The following is a 20,070-nucleotide window of genomic DNA, read 5'->3' on the forward strand; positions in this document are numbered from 1 at the left end:
TGGATTTATCTGAAAAAATGAGCTCCCAATCATATTTCATGATGAACCTGATCTATTTCCTTTGCTTTTTGTAACCAGCGGGTTGTTTAAATGCTCTGAGCAATAAAATACAACACATCCTATTTGTAGCTTCCATGCTGTTGTTACATTACAACTTTGGGTGACCTGAATACATCATTGGCCTTGGCTGACGGAGGTCTCAACTCAAGTCCAATTTATTCAGTCCTTATTCGTTCATTCAGTGCCCTATGCTGCACTTTGTTAGTAACAGTGGAGAAATGTGTTTGGAAAAGTTGGGGATTCATGAGCATTCGCATGTTCAGCAGGCTGACCTGGTTTTATGGAAAAAAGCAGTTAAAAAAAGATTTGTTAGTTCATTTTCGCCCATCACTTACCATTGCTTCAGCAAGGCTTTCCATTTGTACACGACTTAATTCTCAATGGTCTTTGATCAGTATACTTACTGGCTTTAAAGGTATACTATGCAGAAAATGTCGATTACTGTTTAACAGTATCACAAGTGAAAGTGATAGTCAGCCCCACATTCACTCTCGTTGGGAAACCTTGCATAGTATACCTTTAAATACAGTTTCCATAACTGACCAACATTGCAAAGTGTAATTGCCCAAAAACCATGTACTAGATTTTCTTTGGTTTATGGACCTACAGTGTTTACTCCCTGGAGTATTCATCATCCCAATACCCATAATGAGGTGATTACCCTTGTGTCAAGGGTGTATTGTCTCTCCATGAGTGATTTTCTGTCTTGACTTTGAATGTTGTCCTCTAATCTTTGTTAGTTCACAGATTAAGGAGTTTAGCAGCTACTTTCACCATCACCAAAAAAATTTAATTTCACTTTGGTTATGCACAACATTCGGATTCACAGTCATATGATAATAATAATAATAATACATGACTGAAAAGGAGCAGGGAGAAGAAAAATCTTGTTTTGCCTGCCCCTTACTCAAAACATGAATAGAGACAGATGGTCGGCCATTCACAGTTAGTTAACAACCAATACTTCCAATAACATGAGAAAAAGAAGAATCAAACGCCATATACAGTAGTTCACCTTCAACTGAGGAGACTGATTATCAGACCACTTCATGTAGTCTAATTGATCTTTCTTTATACATTTTCTTGAACTGAAAAATGTTTGAACAACCCTTGAAATCATTTTGTACAGAATTCCACACCAACAACTGAAATACACATGTGCTTCAAAGTCATCCTTGCATACTGATGCTTGAAATGAAATGTCCTTCTATGGTGCTGGTCCTCTGAACTAAAAACAAACAACTTTTGTAAATGCTCTGGTAATACTCTGCTTTTGCCCTGTACATCAGTAATAAGGTCTGCAAAGGGCCACAAGCCAGAATCGAACCCGGGTCGCTGCAATGAGGATGGAGCCTTCACACATGGGGCACCCGTTCCAACCACCAAGCAACCGACGCCCCGCAAATGCACTTTGAAAGTGGAAGAGGCAAACTCCTGGTAGTCATTACCTTGCCAAATCCTGGCCACAAAGTCTGTTGTTTGTGGTTTCACCCTCGAACAACTTCATCCTCCACTTTGTAAATCCACCAGCAAACCGCCTGGCTTCCAGGCCGTCCATCCCGACTGCAGCATGCTGGACAGATTATGAAGCTAAATGCAGTTATGCAGTTAAGTCTCAAACTGAATAATTTTGGGCTACTCCTATAATGGTGCTATATTTTTTATATACTTTCTACAGGTGTTCATTATCAAAATATCAAAATGTGTGAAATATATTCTTAATATTTCAATTCCAATGGCTGAATAAGAACTAAAAATTCATTGCTCTTTGAAATGGTGTACTCACATTATTATGTTAGTATGTTGTCATTATATTAGTGGGATAAAATAGTTTCCTAATGGCAGGAATATTGTTTGTTGCAAATATTTTTGGGACAATATGTCATCCAACAGAAGTGGTCATTGTGACAGGCTTAACATAAAATACATAATAGTATTTATAGTAGAAACGTCATACTGGTTGGATGGAAATATACTGCAATGAGAAAAAGATAGTGTACATTAGTATTGTATCTGTATCAGCTGATGGTGTCAGTGCCCACTTTAGAGACAGAAATGATTCCCTGAGTTGCCAAGCCTCAGCTCTCATTGGTTGGATATGGATGCGTATCACACGGTGATAGCTCTGTTGACATGGTGTCGCCTAGAGTGGCTGACTCATCAACACGTGACACTGACTTGTGTACAGTCTCTGGGGAACCCACACTGACTCCTAAATCTTCATCAAATTTCAGCGATCCCAACATTGAAATTGGACATCTTTTTTAATTTCATGCACTTTGCAATGTCCGTTCTCCCCTTTTTTTTTATCTAGAACACACTGATTAAAAGAACAATTGAATAAATGCCTTAATTAGAAGTCAAACTAAGAAAGTTAGTCATGGTACTACTGAGCATCCCTGATCTTAGAGGTCTAATTGTGTCTAAAAATGCCTCAGGGTTGCTTCATTGATTCCTCTCAGCTTTTCAGAAGTCACCAGAAAATAATTTGCCACTTTGCACAAGTGACAAGTTCCATAGGAACATGGGGAGACCCTTTCTAGACGAATACATGCAGTCACACACTGCTGATTACTGCTGATTCCTCAAGAAATCAGTGACGATATACAGTACATTCCCAGTCTGAAGGCCTTGTGTGCTCTTTTTTTTTCCTTTTTTCTTTTTTTCTTGGAAGTGTATCTGAGGGAGGGGGCGGGTGTTGTTGGTAGCAACTTGTATGCCGCTACTTTCCTGCGAGTGAGAGGAACAATGTCTGGAAATGAGTCAAGCCCTCGTAAATGTCCTGTTCTAGAGAGGTTTGGCAGTACCACCCTGCTCTCCTGCTACACAATTCCCCACATAAGCTACAGCACAACACCAGCAGGCTGTCTACTCCTCTTTATATCTTCAGCAGACAAAATGGCAGGACTGTGTGCGATGGCCTTTGCATCCGGAGGTGTAGTATTGTGTTTTGATTCATCATCTGAGAAACCGTTTGACTTGTGTGCCGTGGCTTCCTCAGTCTGCGTCTTTCTTACTCTCATTCTGGCACCTTGGCAGAGAAATGGGGCAATGCAACACTCATCTCTCTCCAGAGGGAGATGTTGTAATAGGTCAGCTCTTTGAAGGCCCGCTAGTCAAGTGCAAGTGGTGTGCTGCACATGTCTGAGGCAGCTGTGTTTCTGGTTCACATTGCTTTCAGGCTGCAAGGACAATCCTAGCAAAATGTATACAAGAACTGATCCGCCCCCTGATTCAGAAATTGTTTTTTAATTGGATGCAGTGAGCAGCAACATCTGCTATAACTAGAGGGGGTCATTATCTGTGCTGGGATTGATAATCTGAATATTATGAGTAAAACATGAAATGATAGATGAGGCTGGGAATCCCCACTGGTGTATTTATTTGTAGTTGTGGTTGGCACTGACCCATTTTTTTGGCTCAGTATTGGCACAATATTTACAATCACTCCTGATTTATCTGTGCTCATATTTTTAACTATTCACCCCAGATTTAACATTACTGGCTCTCTACTGCATGCCTTTGGCTCTATACATCTGTCACTGCCCTACAGCAACGCTTCTCCTCACTTGAATCTAATTTGGTGTGTGAATTCACACTTCATACACACCAACCTCATCTAAAGATAATGCTCCTGGTACACCTGAGGCCATGAGTGAAGTCAGGCTGTTGTTATTTAAAACTTTGTTTGCACCTTGAAGCAACACTTTTTTGTGGTGAATGTGAAGTCTTCTTTAGCTGAAGCCTCAAAGAAAACACAGAAGTCTTCAAAAATTAATTCTTCTTCAATTTGGGCAAGAAGCTGGTGCTATTGAAGAGCGTGGGGTGGATCTAACTGAGAAGCCAAGGACACTTTCTGCAGACAGCCTGTCAATCAAAATAGCCCGCCCTTAAGTGTATGTGACTTTAAACTTTAATACAATGTAAAGAGGACAACTTCAGTATTTTTCAACCTGGGCTCTATTTCCCCATGTGTATGTGTGCATATGATTCATGGGTACCACTCGTTCTAAAATTGGTTCAGTATTGAGCCACGAAACGAGCTAAAACGGTAATGGGGGCAAATGCGTCCCGTATAAAAGTGCTTTTTTTTCGCCACTGACCGGTTCAGATTGCCAGTGCTATCTCTGTAAATAGCATATGGTAGCAGTCCTGGGGCAGTGGTGGCAGAGTGTGAGTGAGTGGAGTCAGCTGTCAGTCAGTGTTGGAGCAGAGAGGCGGAAGGTGTCCCCGCTCTGTATTGTAAATGAGTATGTGTGTGTGAAGTGTGTGTTTTTTCGCCACTGACCGGTTCAGATTGCCAGTGCTATCTCTGTAAATAGCATGCTAACTTAGCCTTTCCCTTACCTCTGGGCTGTGTGATGTCACGAGCTTTGCTCCACTGTGTCTGTAGCTCTCTCTACTTGTGGGACAGCCATTTTCTTGAGGAAGAGGTGTTTCGGGATTGGATGTCTTCTCTTCTTCGGCTGGCAGTAGTCATCTTGGGAGAAGTGAGCACTGCAGACCCGATGGTCTGCAAGGCGCAGTGTCCGGAGAGGAGTGTTACCATCCATTTGTAGCACAACTAGCCACAACTTCAGCATCTCGCCGTCCGACAAAGGCGGCCTATGAAAGCTGTACGGGGTGTTGGGCGACATCCTGTTCTTGCGTTCGGGAAAAAGGCCCGTTTATTTGAGCACTCCAAAAACTCCGGTAACGCTCCAGGGGGTAGCACGTAAAAGACTCCGTCCTCTGACTCTTCTAGCGTAACACACACTTCACACACACATACTCATTTACAATACCTTTCTGCTCCAACACTGACTGACAGCTGACTCCACTCATTCACAGTCACCACTGCCCCAGGGCCGCTACCATATGCTATTTACAGAGATAGCACTGGCGATGTGAACCGGTCAGTGGCGAAATAAAGCACTTTTATACGGGATGCGTTTGCCCCCGTTACCGTTTTAGCTCGTTTCGTGGCTCAATACTGAACCAATTTTAGAACGAGTGGTACCCATGAATCATGTGCACACATACACATGGGGAAATAGAGCCCAGGTTGAAAAATACCGAAGTTGTCCTTTAATAGTCACTTCCATGCAGTTATCATGAATGGTGAAATTAGCTATGGAGACCAATACCATTTTTTGTACCAGGCTGTAAACATTGACTGCTTCTGGAGCCAGCCTCAAGTGGCCATTAGAGGAACTGCAGTTTGGGGCACTTAATTTTTCTAGCCCTGGTGGTTGCTGCTTGATTGACAAACAGGACACGAGACTTGTGACAGTAACGCAGGACTGTACAAACCCTGATAAGAGTCGATATATTTTGAACTCAGACAGACTCAGATTCTAGGTCAGGTCTCAATTATTAGTGACAAGATGGACAAGGTGAAGACTCAACTCTTTGGTTTGAGCCTTTTAATCAATGAGGCTTTAATTAATTCTTAAAGCTTTTGAAAATTGGATTCAAATCTTAAAGAGCAACTTAACTCCCTGTTGTAGCCTTAACACGTTTCCCTTCACAAATTCAAAAATGCATTCAAACACTGACACCTGTCCCAGGAAAGGTTAGAGGGGTTCAGGGGACAGGATAACTTTTCTGTGGAAAAGTCAATTCTGTTGTGGCTAACATAACAGACAGGGACCAGGATTAATTGAAAGTGTAGTAAAGGGACTGTAAGTCACTCTAAGCATTTCTTAAAAAAATTGATTGATCATGACAAAATGTGCAAGGTTGGAAATATCTTCTTTATCAAAACATTATTAAGACTTAAACACGTAAACGCTCAGCTAATCTGCTTCATCAGGACTGTGGGGGTGTGGTTTGATCAGATTTTATGGGCAGTGGCCTAAGAACAAAGGCAAACAACCCCCAAACCGTCAGATTTTGTTTCAGATAGTGAGAAACTCTGAATAATGCATGGAAATACATGATATCACCTTTTTCCAACTGAGCCTCACCCACATCAAATCAATGACAAAAGCCATGACAAAACCACAAACAGAGAAATATCATGTTTGTTGTTTGTTTGTTTTTTGTTTTTTTTTGGATCAAAAAAGCTACAATGCTCACTGAACAGCACTGTTTTGTACATACCATGTTTACTCTACTCTACTCTACTCTACTCTACTCTACTCTACCCTACTCCACTCCACTCCACTCCACTCCACTCTGTAATGTAATGTAATGTACTGCATTTTAATAAAATATAATATAATACATTATAATATAATATGTTTTTTTCTCAATGGACTGTCAAGACTATTGATGGAATATTCACCATTTAAACCCAGTGTCTGATGAATGCCATCTGTATGGCGGATAAACACACATGCATGAGGAAAATATTGTAACAGTGTGACCACTGACACAACAAAACAAGTATGTTGGCATGGCTACTGTACATATCACTGTGGTCTTAAAATGACTTCAGATTCAGGTGGATACATTGATCTTGAGTGATTGGTTGGGAAAAATCGAATCACACTCCCCCACGGAAAACAGTCGGAGTGGACACAATGTCAAACTGTAGATGGAAACAGAGTGTAATGAGTCGACAATTTTATGTATTTCTTTTTTTTTTCATTTTATTTGATAGGGACGATTCAATTTAACATAGTTCCAATACAGAGTATGAGACTGATGTGTTTCACAGAGAGGTTTTTTTTTGCTATTGTTAATTTTCAGCTCTTGGCCCTAGTTGGGCTTTGACATGTAGACCTATAATGAATACACAATAAACATGGAAGACACAATAAAATACCACAATACATAGATACACTTATACTATTACCCCTTAGTTTGAGTGCAGTTAGCTAAAAGTGGGTACAGCTCTGGTTTGCTTTTAGCCAGCGCTTCACCTTTGTTGTAAAGGATTTTAAATCTTTAATCAGTTTGATTTTAGTTGGTAATGTATTCCAGAGTTGACAGCCCTTTATGGAAAAAGCCGATTGTCCAGATTTAGATTTACAATATGGTATTTTACAATTGCCATTCACACTATTCTGTCTGAATATGAGGCGAAACAGCTAGAATAACCCCAGAGGTTTTCATGCTCTGCTGTTAGTTGGATTATCTCGTCAAAGCAGATCAAAAACCTTGACTGGAAAGTGTCATTGTGGCAGTTCTACCATTGGGGTTGCAAAGGTTCTTTCAGTTTACCTGTGGAGAGCCCCACTGTGATAGATGGAGGCCTATTGTGGGATTACTTGCTTTTACTTCTGTTGGTTGAGGGTTTAAATATCAACCAAGCAGGGTTGATCTCATTACAACAGTAAATTGTGTATTTAAACTTCTTCTGTGTAACACTCATCTATTTATCAACACTGATTAAAGACACAAAGCTACGAGCTGCAATTTACAACTTAACCAAACATCTGTGGTGGTTAATTATTTAATCACATACACTGTATTTAGCATCTAAGGTGGGTGTTAAGGAAGTATAACATGATGTGTATTTTCACCTCCCTCACACACAACGCCTCAGTGGCATATTGTGTGTCCCCCCCCCACCCCAACTCCATCACTCACCCACTAATACGGGCACGGGGGAAGAAATACAGGGTAACTATGGAAACACACTGCAATGATTCTCCAAGGCACCTTTCCTTTAGAGGCCTTGAGTTAACGGGATTAGAGGGAATTCACAGAGGAGACCCCAAAGAGCACAGCCTCTTTGTGTCTCTCCCCTGCTCGCTTTCGCTCTGATCTCCACTGCCCTGACTCAGAGAGCAATACAAAGATACTGGAATCACAAAGACATTCATCATGAGGCAAAAACAGGCAGAATGTATAGCTGATGGGTGTTTATTCAAGACAGCAGAGGCCTCTGTGTCAATGTTTTGTTGTAGTGTTGCCTGTTAATCCCCAGTCACGTACTAGGTGTCTGGTACTGTGTTTAAATCCCTCTCTGTGATGGCCTATTTGCATACAGAGATGAGCACAACTTAAATTTTGGCTGGGACAAGATTTAATGTGCTTGTCAATATCGCTTGCCAGAAAAAAAGAAAATGCGGCTTATGTTTTTTTTGGGCTGGAATAGTGTCAGTGTAGTACATTTTAGACAAGAGCCAAGAATGGTGATGGAGAAAAAAGAACAGATTTTTAGCTTAAACATTAAAAATGATGTGAGCCTCCTTATTAAAACCATCTGGAACGAGGGTTTACCCCAGGGCATGAAAACACAGCTCTGCACCCATGTTGCTCAAGAGATGAACAGCAAATCTGATTACCAGTATATTCAACTTGATTCTGTGCAGTGGTAGAATCCTTTCCCAGATAAAGAGAAGGAGGAGATTTGTTGTCGAGATGCACTTTTACTTGTAGACAATGTCATCCTGACATCCTCACAGCTAACTAACAATAGCTGGTATATGGTGGGCTGTGGCTACCATAGCAACAGAGGCAAAAAATGAGTGAGTGGAGGAGGATATCAAAGCCGCACCCATTACTGGAGCAACCAACCAGACTGGAAAACCAGTGCAGACAGTGGGAGGCACTGGGAGAGGAGCTAGTGGATAATTAGTGCGAGTCAGGAGGGCAACGCCTGATGTGGTTCAGCCAACCAGTTCACTTCATGCCGTGGTGATTTTTTTGTGGCAAACAGCAAAAGGCAACAGATCTAAGTAGTCTGATAATGTATTGATTTGTATAGCAGCAGGTTTATCAGTCAGTACTTGAAGTTGCTGTGTTGCTGCTTATACGTATGAATGATATTACTCTATCCCCTTTAAAGGAGCACTCCACTGATTTTGCACATGAAGTTCACTTGTCACTATACTGATATTGTCAACCGAGATCGGAGACTTTACATTTTTACCAGACAGTCTGTGGTACAAACTGGGGGCATGGAGTTTAAAAGAAGTTTTGGGTTAAGCAGGCATGGAGGGTCTAATGGATGTGTTAACCTAATATTTTACATCAGTGACAGAATTTTGTTTTTAATGACAGAAAAATCTGAATGCTTCCTTCATTTTGACAGATTAAAACACTGAGGGTGATTTACAGTAACTCCAGGTAATTCACACCCCTCTCCAGCTGGTGGCGAGTGCATATTTATCAGCTATTGTCTAGTCTCACATGCATAACCTTGTTGTATAGCTGGCTTCAGCCATCGCATTGGTAGCAGGCCCCTAGGAAGTGTGGCAGTCTTTGAAGTCAATTTTCGTAGTGGTGAAACAGTGATACTGCAATTTCCAGGGTCCGTCACATGATGGCCTGTGTTCCAAAAAGACTTTTTCAAATTGACTTACATTAGGAAAAGGGATGTCTACAAATCAGTGAATACATTTTTTTGAACATTAAAACTACTGCAAAATGACTCATTTCACTATCAGAATTGAATCCATTCTGTCCACTAACATTAGGAATGTCTGGAAGAGCTGCAAGATTGAATTATGTTAACCCCATTCAAGTTAGCGGAGCGCTAAACCAGAGGTTAGCCAGTCAGCTGGTGGAAGTAAGATGCTCAACAGCACTTGCTAGTGCTTGACTGCCTTAAGTCTCTTGTGTGCCTGCTCAATGGGCCGCACTGTGAGGAGGTAGTGCTGATCATTCTCGGATTGCTAGGGTAACAACACTGTAACGTGTAAAGGCTCAGACACACCGACATCAAAGAACTAGGGGCGACAAAGGCCTACTGCATTGTCTTACATTGCCTGTGTCTTGGCCAGAAATTTGCACTTGAAGATGCCGCAAAGATTACAGCCAATGGTACACTAGCACGTATCCTCTGCACCTGCTTGAGAGATAACCATTTTTGGTAAAGAACTCAATGGCTAAACAATAATCTTACCAAATTTAACAAGTTTGGTTTTTATGCCTCCACACTGGTGATAGCAGTGGCTGGAGGCATTATGTTTTCAGGTTGTCTGTTCATCCCATTTTCATGAACTCGATAGTACACTGTGAGGGAATTCCTTTAAATTTGGCACAAACATTGGACTCAAAGATGAACTGATTAGATTTTGGTGATCATAGGTCAAAGGTCAAGGTCACTGTAACCTGGTTTGTCTCAATCTCATGAACACGACAATTTTTCAAGAGGGCCTTGAGGGAGTTTCTTCAAATTTGGCTCAAACATCCATTTTGATTTAAGGATGAAGTGATTAGATTTTAGTGGTCAGAAGTAAGGGTCACCATGGCCTTGCTTCCGTTTCCTTCTCATGACAGTGATATCACAAAAAGACCTTTGAAAAAAAAAAGTTTCAAGTTTGGCACAAACGTCCACTTGTACACAATAACTGGGGACACTAATCTTGGGTGCCCACTGTGAATCTGTGATGACTGTATAGATCTTCTGTGCTGACATGTTAAAGATGGGTGTGAAGCATCCACGTTTTAGAATCTGTAGCTTCTATGTAGCAACATCCATATTTGAAGCATTGTCAACTGTCATTGCTACATATCTGCATATCTACATATCTTCAGTCTGGGCTGAAATGGATGTTAACTGTAACTGCAACTTGGCTGGTCTGCGGAGGCATGCAACTGAGAGGCAGTAATTCTAGTTTAGGGCTTGCTTTTTGTCACAATTTGTGTGGTGTTAGTTTTAGAGGCTAATATGCACGTTTTGGGATTTGAGCCAGGAATACTCAGTCTGTCGGGATGAACAAATCTTATTTTAGCCTCAAATGTCCAGTTTTTCTGAATTTTATTGAACCAGCCTTGAGAAAATTGGACAGCTAAGCTCTTCTTTGAGACACAGTATAATACCAATTCAAATACAGTTAGTGGTGTCTGCGGACAAATGTCTCATGTGAATTAGTTAAGTTTAAAAATTAAAAAATATAGTTGTGTTCTGTTGTAAAATTCTTATCAAGCTTTCTTCACCATATCAGCATTGGACAATGATTGCATGATGCCCAATTGGTTAGACATCAACAAGTCTATTCATATGTATGTAACTTTGTTCATCATAGCGAGTTACCAATCTCCTTTTGATGTCCACTACTGCTTGCTGTGTGTTAGTGCATCAAATCAAATTGTTTTCTTTTTCAAGCGCTGTTTAGTGTTACACCCTGAAATCAAAATGTCCTGCTGCTAATAGAAATATAATGGATGCCTGTAAGTGAGTGATCATCTGCACACTGGAGAATGATTAGACTAACTAATACAAGCAGACATGATGCATAATGGTTATACAACATGTAATTAGGCTTATTATATCATTTGACATGGCCTCTGGACGTCTGGATTGGACTGTGGGCTGGCATGTTTGACCGAGCTTCTATATCTGGTTGGGGGTTGTAAAGCTATACTATTTGAGTCAGTAAGCCATTCATTTAGGTGTGGAATTGTAACTTTGCCCAGCCCTGCTTTTGACATGCTGAAACTACTGGTATCTGTTAGTATTTCAGTACTTTATTAGTAGTACTACATTTTTGATGCAACATGAGACACAATCTCAAAGGCCAAATTATCACTGAAGTAAACTATGAGGACAGAAATCTGTTTTTAGCAGCTGGAAGCAGCTTGTTGCAATTGTTCTTTTATGAGAATCAAGCTTTTTGCTTACTCTTTTTGCGTTGCTACGCTTTAGGCCCATGGCGTCTTTGCCGGAGTGCTCTGAACTCCTTGAGTTGAAAAAACATCATCTCTGCTTTTTTTTCATTGTCCAATGAGATGATTAGTAAACAATGGAGGAGAAACTGGTGGTAGCAGTTGCTGATTATCCAGAGCTATACGACTTTACAAACCGCAGTAACAATGATCTCAATAGAAACGGCATGGAAACGGCCATCGTGGAGGCAAAGCTCCTGGACCAACTTGTGGTACTCTCAGTGATCCACACTCTTTTTTAGGGTCTCATATATCCACACAGATCTCTGTTTCTCTGTGCCCAGCAAACTATTTGCTGACAGCCTCTCACCCTCAACCAGAGCTACAGCAAGTACTCTGCCCATTTTAGGAGCTAGGTACTAATTACTGTAAAATAAAAAGAATAAAATAAATAAATACATAAAAGGTAGATTGATTGCATAGGAAGGTTAGGGTAAAGAGATGATGGGGTGGTGCCCAGGCTGGCAACAATAAACAGATGCTGTAAGCATTTTTTTACTAATGGCAAAAAAAAGGCAGTGCGGTGCGCCTCGCGTTTTGCAACCACTTTCTGTGTGATTGGGGCCCAAAACTGTTGCAAAATATAGATTCCATATGGATTTATAGTATCCCTCATGAGTCATACACGGAGTATATACAGATAGCGGGAACAGTTTTTGGTATACAAATTGGCATTTCTCAGCCCAGTTGCCAGAAGAAACATACGTTTCTCCAAACCAGGAATGCGTTACATATTCATGTTTCATATGTATCATGTCAGCATTTCTAAAGTGATGTAGCGTATGAGGAGACTGTCTGAGGCAAGGCACCTGTCACACTGCAGACCAGTGTTTGAGACCAACAAACAACAAAACTGGTTGTGTTGTAGCAACCTGTCACTGTGTTTTTAAGCAGCTTTTTAGCCACCAAATGTGGTACTTTTTAGTGGCCCATTGCTGTTTGTCCAGCAGAGATGGTGCCACATACAACAGTTGTTACATCACTGCTTTTCCTGCCTGGATTGTGCCCCCCAAAATAGGGTATTTTAATACTAAACATTATCTTTTTAACTATAGACCATAGGTTTTATGCCTAAACCTCTACATAATGATGTACAAATGTAAAGTATCCATGGTTTGCAGCAACATACAATAACAACATTTCTGAGGTGATCAAGTTGCATTTCTAGACTGTGCAGTCTGTACTTCCTCTGATTAGACAGATAGATAATTTATTGTACTGCACAAGAACACATAAGAACAATTAATTAACATCAGTCACAAAAACACAAATACAAGGAACACAATATACAAAAACCTGAGTCCAGATTATTGTTGCTACAGTTTGTTGAGAGCGGTGATGGCAGAGGGCACAAAGCTCTTACTGCAGCATGTTTTTTGACATAAAACAGATCTGTATCTACAGCCAGATGGGATGAGATCAGAGGGTGGCTGGGGTCATGTGCTATAGTGAGTGCTTTGCGCGATGACAGTGTCAGTGAGGGCTGGGAGGTTGGGAGTAATGATTTTAAAAAACATTGTGTTTGATTTTGAGGAGTTTGCTCCTGTTGGTGACAGTGAACATGGTGAAGTAGCATGTGGAACTGTAGAGAAGGATGGGTTCTATGATGCTCCTGCAGGAGGAGAAGGAGGTGGGATGTGGCTGCGATTGCCCCAAGTTTCTGTATGGTGGAGAGGATCTGTTGGCACGGATGTTGGTACTGTGATGTTCAAAGCTAAGTTGATTGTCAAAGGTGATTCCAAAGTACTTTACACTCTCTATCATCTAAAATTGTTCATTGTTCATGGAGATGTGGCAAAGGGGGGTACGGGGTTTGTTGCTGGTTTCAGTGTGGAGCTCCACTGATTTGCACCATCCACTTGTAATTCAGCATTTAAACATTGCACCACCAGGCAAAGTAAATGTTAACAAACACAAGACTAAACCCAGGGAACAGAGGCACATCCAGAGCTGTTTGCTCAGGTTTTCACATTGTTGAAGGCCAGCATGTAGAAATCCTAAATAATGCAGCATGCCCTAAAGGATACCAAAATATGTAACAATTATTAATAAGCCTCAAGAGGCACCAAAATAATGTAACTTGAACACCTTAATTGGTATAAAAGATAAAGCAGCACTCAAATACAGGCAATCACAAATAACCAGTATTTATTATAAATGACAGAATTTAACTTAACATGAAATTCACCTCGGGACACCACCCTTCCTAAAGGGAAAATGACGACATAAAATAATTCAGTCCCAATTCTGGAGGTTGACTCATAAACAGTGACCATACTACATCATAGAAATTGTTTAATTAAGTTTTTTTATATAACTTAAAGGCTTATCAAGCTACTAACTACACAGACAACTATTAACTACTGGCATACAAATAGATTAATAAATAAATACAGTGCGCAAATGACTTAGGACCACTGTATAGCAGATTTACTCATTGAATGATATCTGGGTGAGATGTATTAACTTTTGGAAACACTGGAGATCACTACTAAGCTGATGATACCTCAGACCCCAATCAGTGAGATTTTCAGAGGATTATTCCTGAAGCATTTCAGCATCTTTACTATACTGCATAATCACAGGAAAGAAGTCCTTCACCTGATGGTTCTTAAGGCCAGGGGGAAAGTTGTCTGTCGTTTCTTGCTTAGGCTGCTTCCTGTAGGGCGATGACATCGTAGATCGCCTCCGCTTGGCTGAGGGGAATTGAGAATTCTGTCTCCCGGAGTTTGCTGGATACTGATGCCTTCAGTAGGTTTGGTGTGGCCCAGGAATTCAGAGGAGTTCAGGATAGCCTCGGAGTTCAGGGCCCGTACACAGAGGGCCAAAAGAGAAGAGACTTACCTAAAAGCAAAACAAGCAAGCACAGAGAGGGAAAAAGTGAAGGAAGCCTTGGGCTTCTTTTTCTTGTCTGGTGTCTCATGGTCCGTGGCACAAAACCTCCCACCACTGAATCTCTCCAGTGTAATTATTTTCTCTGTTAAACTTTCTTTTTATCTCATGTATTTATGCACTTAATTCAGGTGAAGGAGACTATATTTTAAGTCTTATTTTGATGCAAAGATTTGCTACATCAGCCCTACCACTAATACCAGTTCAGGCTGGCAGGATAGGAGCATGGGTTGTTAATGTTAGCCTGTAAAGCACCACTAGTAGCCTGGTAATGAAGCAGTGTTCTCTTATATTTTAAGACTTTGATTTGATTGATTGGTAGCATGAAACTTGTGCACTTGTTGTGAGGGAATCGTTAGAATTCATGCTTTTTTTTTTTTAAATGGAAAATTTCATTGTGATAATACCATTATTGCCATAGTTGGATCTGTTTACAGAAATGCCATCAATGATGATGATAATGACTTATCAGGGTTTTGAAGGGTAGTCCAATTTCATAGGGGTAGATTTCAACCCCTACCCCTTGTACAGTAACAAAGGGGCAAAGAGACACTCAAAAACAAAAAAAATATATGAAATGGGACTGGGCCTAATGTGTCTGATAGGGTTGTTTCAGCAGATCATGATATTGATGAATCCCAGCAAACCTTTTGTGAGAGAGTAGAATATTTTTGAATCACTTAAATCATTGTTTGATTTGACAACAGAAGTTTCAGCACAGCGCTTGGTGCATGTTTCTGCCCTGAAGTTTATTAATAGCTGACTACATGCTCCTTTTATAAATAGCTACACCTTCATGGTCTCACCTGAATAAGAAGCATTATGGAGCACTAATAAGTCCATTCATCACCAGGGGCAAAAGAAAGGGAGGGATGGAGATCTTGAGGAGAGGAGGAAGCAGGGGAAGAAGGAGGAAAATGAAGGGATAGGGTGAAAGAAGAGAGTAGACTGGTGAATAAAGTAGTGGTGAGGGAGGCAGGCGCTTTGGGTGTGTGTGTGTGTGTGAGCATGCGTATACATCGTAGAGAAATCTGATGTGTGTCTACCCCCCACTTAAAATCAGACTTCTGGTGAAGGAAGAGCCGCAGGACCTTTCCCTCAGCTCTCACTCTTTTCTATCTCTCCAACTCTTCCCTTCCTCTCTGTCTTTCTCCCCTGTAGTAGCTCACATCCATCCTAACAGTCCTTCACCATGTTGGTACTCTACAACTGTTTTCTCTCTCTCCTAGAATCGATCTATCGCCGCGGGGCCAGAAGATGGAGGAAACTCTACCGAGTCAACGGACACCTCTTTCAGGCCAAGCGCTTTAACAGGGTAAGTGCCTTCAAAACTCAGTGATACACACTCCCATCTGGGGAGATCATGCAGTAATGCCTGAACAATGCTTTCGCCAGTTCAGTTAATTGAGCCCGTCTTCACTGGGGATACAGGGGATTATGTTGCTGGAAGACACACAAAATTTTAAAATGATGTTTTATCCTTGTTGTAATATAGTATAGGGTGAAGTTTGGTGTATCTTCAGAATTCTAAAGACTTGTACCAATTTTAGAATTAATATGAACTGGTCTTTCCCCCACTGAATTTTGCCAAAGAATTTAGAGAAGCTATGAATGAGCAGAACAAGAAAATAGAGCTGAAATGATTAATCAGTTAAATGTCAATTATTAAACTAAGCACCAGCTTAATTTTTAATCAATTAGTCGGTTTGAGTAGGGGGGAATGTGAATAATTTCTGGTTTCTTTACTCCTCTGTAACAGTAAACTGAATATCCTTGGGTGTGGACAAAAGACATTTAAGGACATTATCTTGGGCTTTGTGAAACACTAATAGACACTTTATACTATTTTCTGACATTTTATCGACCAAACAGCTAATCAGTTACTCAACAAAACATTCCACAGATTGATCAGCAATGAAAATAATCGCCAGTTCTAGCCCTGCTAGAAGAAGAGGCACAAGTTTGTGTTCATAGTCAGCAGCATGTCTGTGCCATCAGTGTTTTTTGCAGCCAACACAGAAGCAGTTAGCATTCATTAATTCTGTAAGCGTTAAAACAACTTGCATTGATGTCATCCTCACGCATTTATGTTTGGAAATGACTCTACCTTTGACTCAGGAAGTTGACGTTTCCCACTCCTCACGAAGCTCTGATTGGCTTACATCAATAAGCCCAACACCAGACCTAGCTGAATCATTTGAAGACATCTGAAATTGGCAGTGATTCAAAGTCTGACACCAGGCTTCTGTATATTCGGGAAAGCAGCTGAAAGAAAATAGCGTTCGAACATGAAAGTGTTTTGTTACTTGGGAAAAGGTACCCTGGGAACCAGATGAATCTGCAAGTGCATGTCTCATTTCCTGGTACCCCTCCTGTTCAAATGGATTTCCACCAGGCCAGATCCTGGGCAGGCGAATCACAACCGGTTATCCAATATGGGGTGGGTTTGATAAAATGATCAACAGAGGAATATCACCGGCCTTTTTTCAGTCCACTAGGCTCACGTAATTCAGATCAAACTGTCAAACTAGGCAGCGCTTATCAAATATGAATCAAGATTGTGTTACTGCTTTGTCGGTTTTCCACCTGGGATTTTTTGAGAAACACATTTTAGTGTACTGTTTAGCTGTAACTTGAGAAAGTTTGTGATGAGGCCGCCACTTTTTCCTGCTCGAAAATAGGCCAAGCACTGTCCCAACTTGCATGTATGTATGTTGGTTGTAAGTCTATCCAATGAGTACACAGGTATTTTAGTCACAGTCCGTTAATAAGTGACCCCTGAAAATCAAAAATGAATCGAGAGGTCAGAGATTAATTAACATTTGTGATTTTGTCTGGTGGTGTTAGGCTAGAGAAAAGATACGAAAGATCTGAATTGAGGACTCACATCCACATACTTGCCTTGTCGAAAGATTTCAACCCCATCTCATGGTCTTCATCAGCAGGTTGTGTTTTTAATAAACTTCACATTTTGTCCAATGCCAGTGTTAAGTACCAATGCAAAACATAATCACATTCCATGCACTTAATGTTCCCCTTTTTAACAGCCATAACCTTAACTTTTAGTTACCTAAGCCTGGAGATACCTTAACCACAACAAATTTGCCATAAGCATGATTTTTCCCTAACATGAACCATGCTGTAGTTGCTATGTGCCGACCTACAGAAATGTAAAAACACTGGCATTGGTTTTTGCACAAAGGTCCAGTATCATTATTCCTTTGTGTTGATAGGTTTGAGCATGTGATATACACTTTTATAGCAGATACCCTGTGGTTCACCAGGTCCTTCAGCACTGTGTTTGAGTAGCATCTGTCATAGTTAGATGCTGACTCAGCATGATACTCTCTTGTTCTAATACTCATAGCCATTATTTTCCCCTTACCCACATTTGGGTGTGGAGAGTACTGGTGTCTTTCTCTATCTTCTGTATCTGTGTGGAGTTTACAGTACAGTATGTCATAAACATATTGCAGTTGAATAATGTATGACAGGTAATCAAGTCATTGCACCAGCTAAGCTATCTGGATATTGGTGCATAATTCATTGTGTCCTAGTTATGGCCTGTTTAGCAGTTGTCTCGTCTCAGCTCTCAGCTCCATGCCACACACAGACAGACAGACAGACAGACAGACACACACACACACACACACACAGGTATCTGAATGCATATGTTGGCTTTCATCAATTTGAAGAAGATGAAGAGCTCCAGCTGCTCACCCTGCTTGCCTGAAACAGGACTTCAAATTTCAAGTGCTCTTATTCCGTAATGCACAATGGCTACTCTGGAAGGGAGCAGACAGACGTTAATGCTATTTCAATCAGGCCTTAAGTACCTTAAGTATATGTTTCCTCTGAAGTCGAACAAAGAAGATCAGGCTTCACTGCTTTACCTTTGTGTTGTGGACCCTCCCTTTGTGAGGCATGTTCGCTTTAGCAAAGATCATATCATTATGTCAAAGAATGTGTTTTTGTTGTTTGTCTTTTGTGAAGGTGTGTAGTGCAACATTTAGTTGAGTCTAGCTCAACACTTACACCAACAATCCTTTTAACAACAGAGGAATAATATATTAAATTTACTGAAGTCATGAATGCTTTTTAAAATATGTATTTATTAGTTCAAACAAGTTTGTTGGATGTTGTTACATCTCCATCTGTAATTTTCGGCTTTGACATTTTACTACCATTTGTTTGTGTTTTTGGTTACCATTGCATGGTTTTTCTATGTGAACAAAATTGTCTTTTCTTATAAATTTTCAACTTTCTCTCAGCAATATAACATTAGTTATTCATGGTTCTCTGCTGCAACTTGATGGCTTGCTGTCTCATTGATTAAAACAAATTTGATCTTGGGAATTAGAGTGTCATGCAGAAGTTTAGGCACCCCTAGTCAAAATTTTGATTACTGTGAATAGCTAAGTAAGTAAAAGATGATGTGATCTCCAAAAGGAAAAAAAAGTGAAAGGTGACACATTTCTTCAATATTTTAAGTGAGATTACTTTTTTTTACTTCAATCTTTTACAGTTTCAAAATAACAAAAGAAGGAAAAGGGCCTGAAGCAAAAGTTTGGGCCACTTGCATGGTCAGTACTTCGTAGCCCTGAGCTCATAGCCCTACCAAGCTAATTATGGTCTGAGACCCTGGTAAAAGTTTAAGGAGAGCTCAAAAGTCGTGGGGTGCCCAAACTTTTGCATGGTGCTCCTTTTCTTTTGTTTACTCCGAAATTGTACAAAACAAAAATAATACACTGATCTTGTTTAAAATGTTGAAAAGCATGTTTTATCTTTAACTTAATGCCTTTTGGAGATCAGTTCATCTTCTACTCACTTAACCATTCACAGTAAAAGAAATTTTGACCAGGGGTGCCCAAACCTTTTCATGCCACTGTAAGTGTAGACTTTCTGGGAATGAATAACTTTAGTTGATTCAAGTCAAATGGCTCAAGTCCAAGTTAAGTCACAACTCATTAGTTATTAAAATCTAACTTAAGTTGCAAGTCTTTTTTGATGTTGTCAAGTCGAGTCTTAAGTCATTCAATTTGTGACTCAATTTGGAGTCCAAACCCCTGCTTGTAAGTATTTAATGACAGCAAAAATTTAAGTTATAGATATAAAATAAGTTAGGATTAATGGAATGGATTTCCTTTTTCACTATTGCCACTGTTAATGTTTTCCCGGTTAGCAAAACAGCTATTAGTCTAAAACATCTCCCATGGGTGCTACAGTCAATAGCAACAAACTCAACACTGTGCTTGAACATCTACAACTTAATGTGGCCATTACTGCAGATGCACTGTGAAGCATAAAAAAAAACATAGGTACACTACATTAGTACTTTGTGCTAAACCAGTGCTGCTGTTACTTTATGCTGTTTAGATGTCCTGACTCCAATTTAACTGAACATTTTCAACCAAATACATCGATATACTACTAGTTTGTTTTTTCGAATACCAAATATTTTGGAGGAACGTTAAACGAATTTCCTTTTTTAATTTCATTGAATGTATGTATACAGGAAAGGAATTAAAAGTAACATTAGCTGTGTAACAGTAAAAAACTGATGTATAACTG

General features: G+C 40.3%; 1 protein-coding gene across 5 annotated transcripts in view; it reads left to right on the forward strand.

The window, feature by feature from the left end:
• The window catches only part of prkcz (protein kinase C, zeta), a 239,706-nt gene that overhangs the window by 94,845 nt on the left and 124,791 nt on the right, over positions 1–20,070 (forward strand). For 4 of the 5 annotated variants that reach the window (XM_033630197.2, XM_033630198.2, XM_078170316.1 and 1 more), the window contains one exon: positions 15,729–15,814. In XM_033630197.2, coding sequence (XP_033486088.1) covers positions 15,729–15,814 — 86 coding nt within the window. Of the gene's footprint in view, positions 1–2,885; positions 2,996–15,728; positions 15,815–20,070 lie in introns of those variants that run through there. The other variant, XM_078170315.1, reaches the window with a different exon arrangement.

The sequence above is a fragment of the Epinephelus lanceolatus genome, chromosome 8 (assembly GCF_041903045.1).
Source record: "Epinephelus lanceolatus isolate andai-2023 chromosome 8, ASM4190304v1, whole genome shotgun sequence".
Taxonomy (NCBI): domain Eukaryota; kingdom Metazoa; phylum Chordata; class Actinopteri; order Perciformes; family Serranidae; genus Epinephelus; species Epinephelus lanceolatus.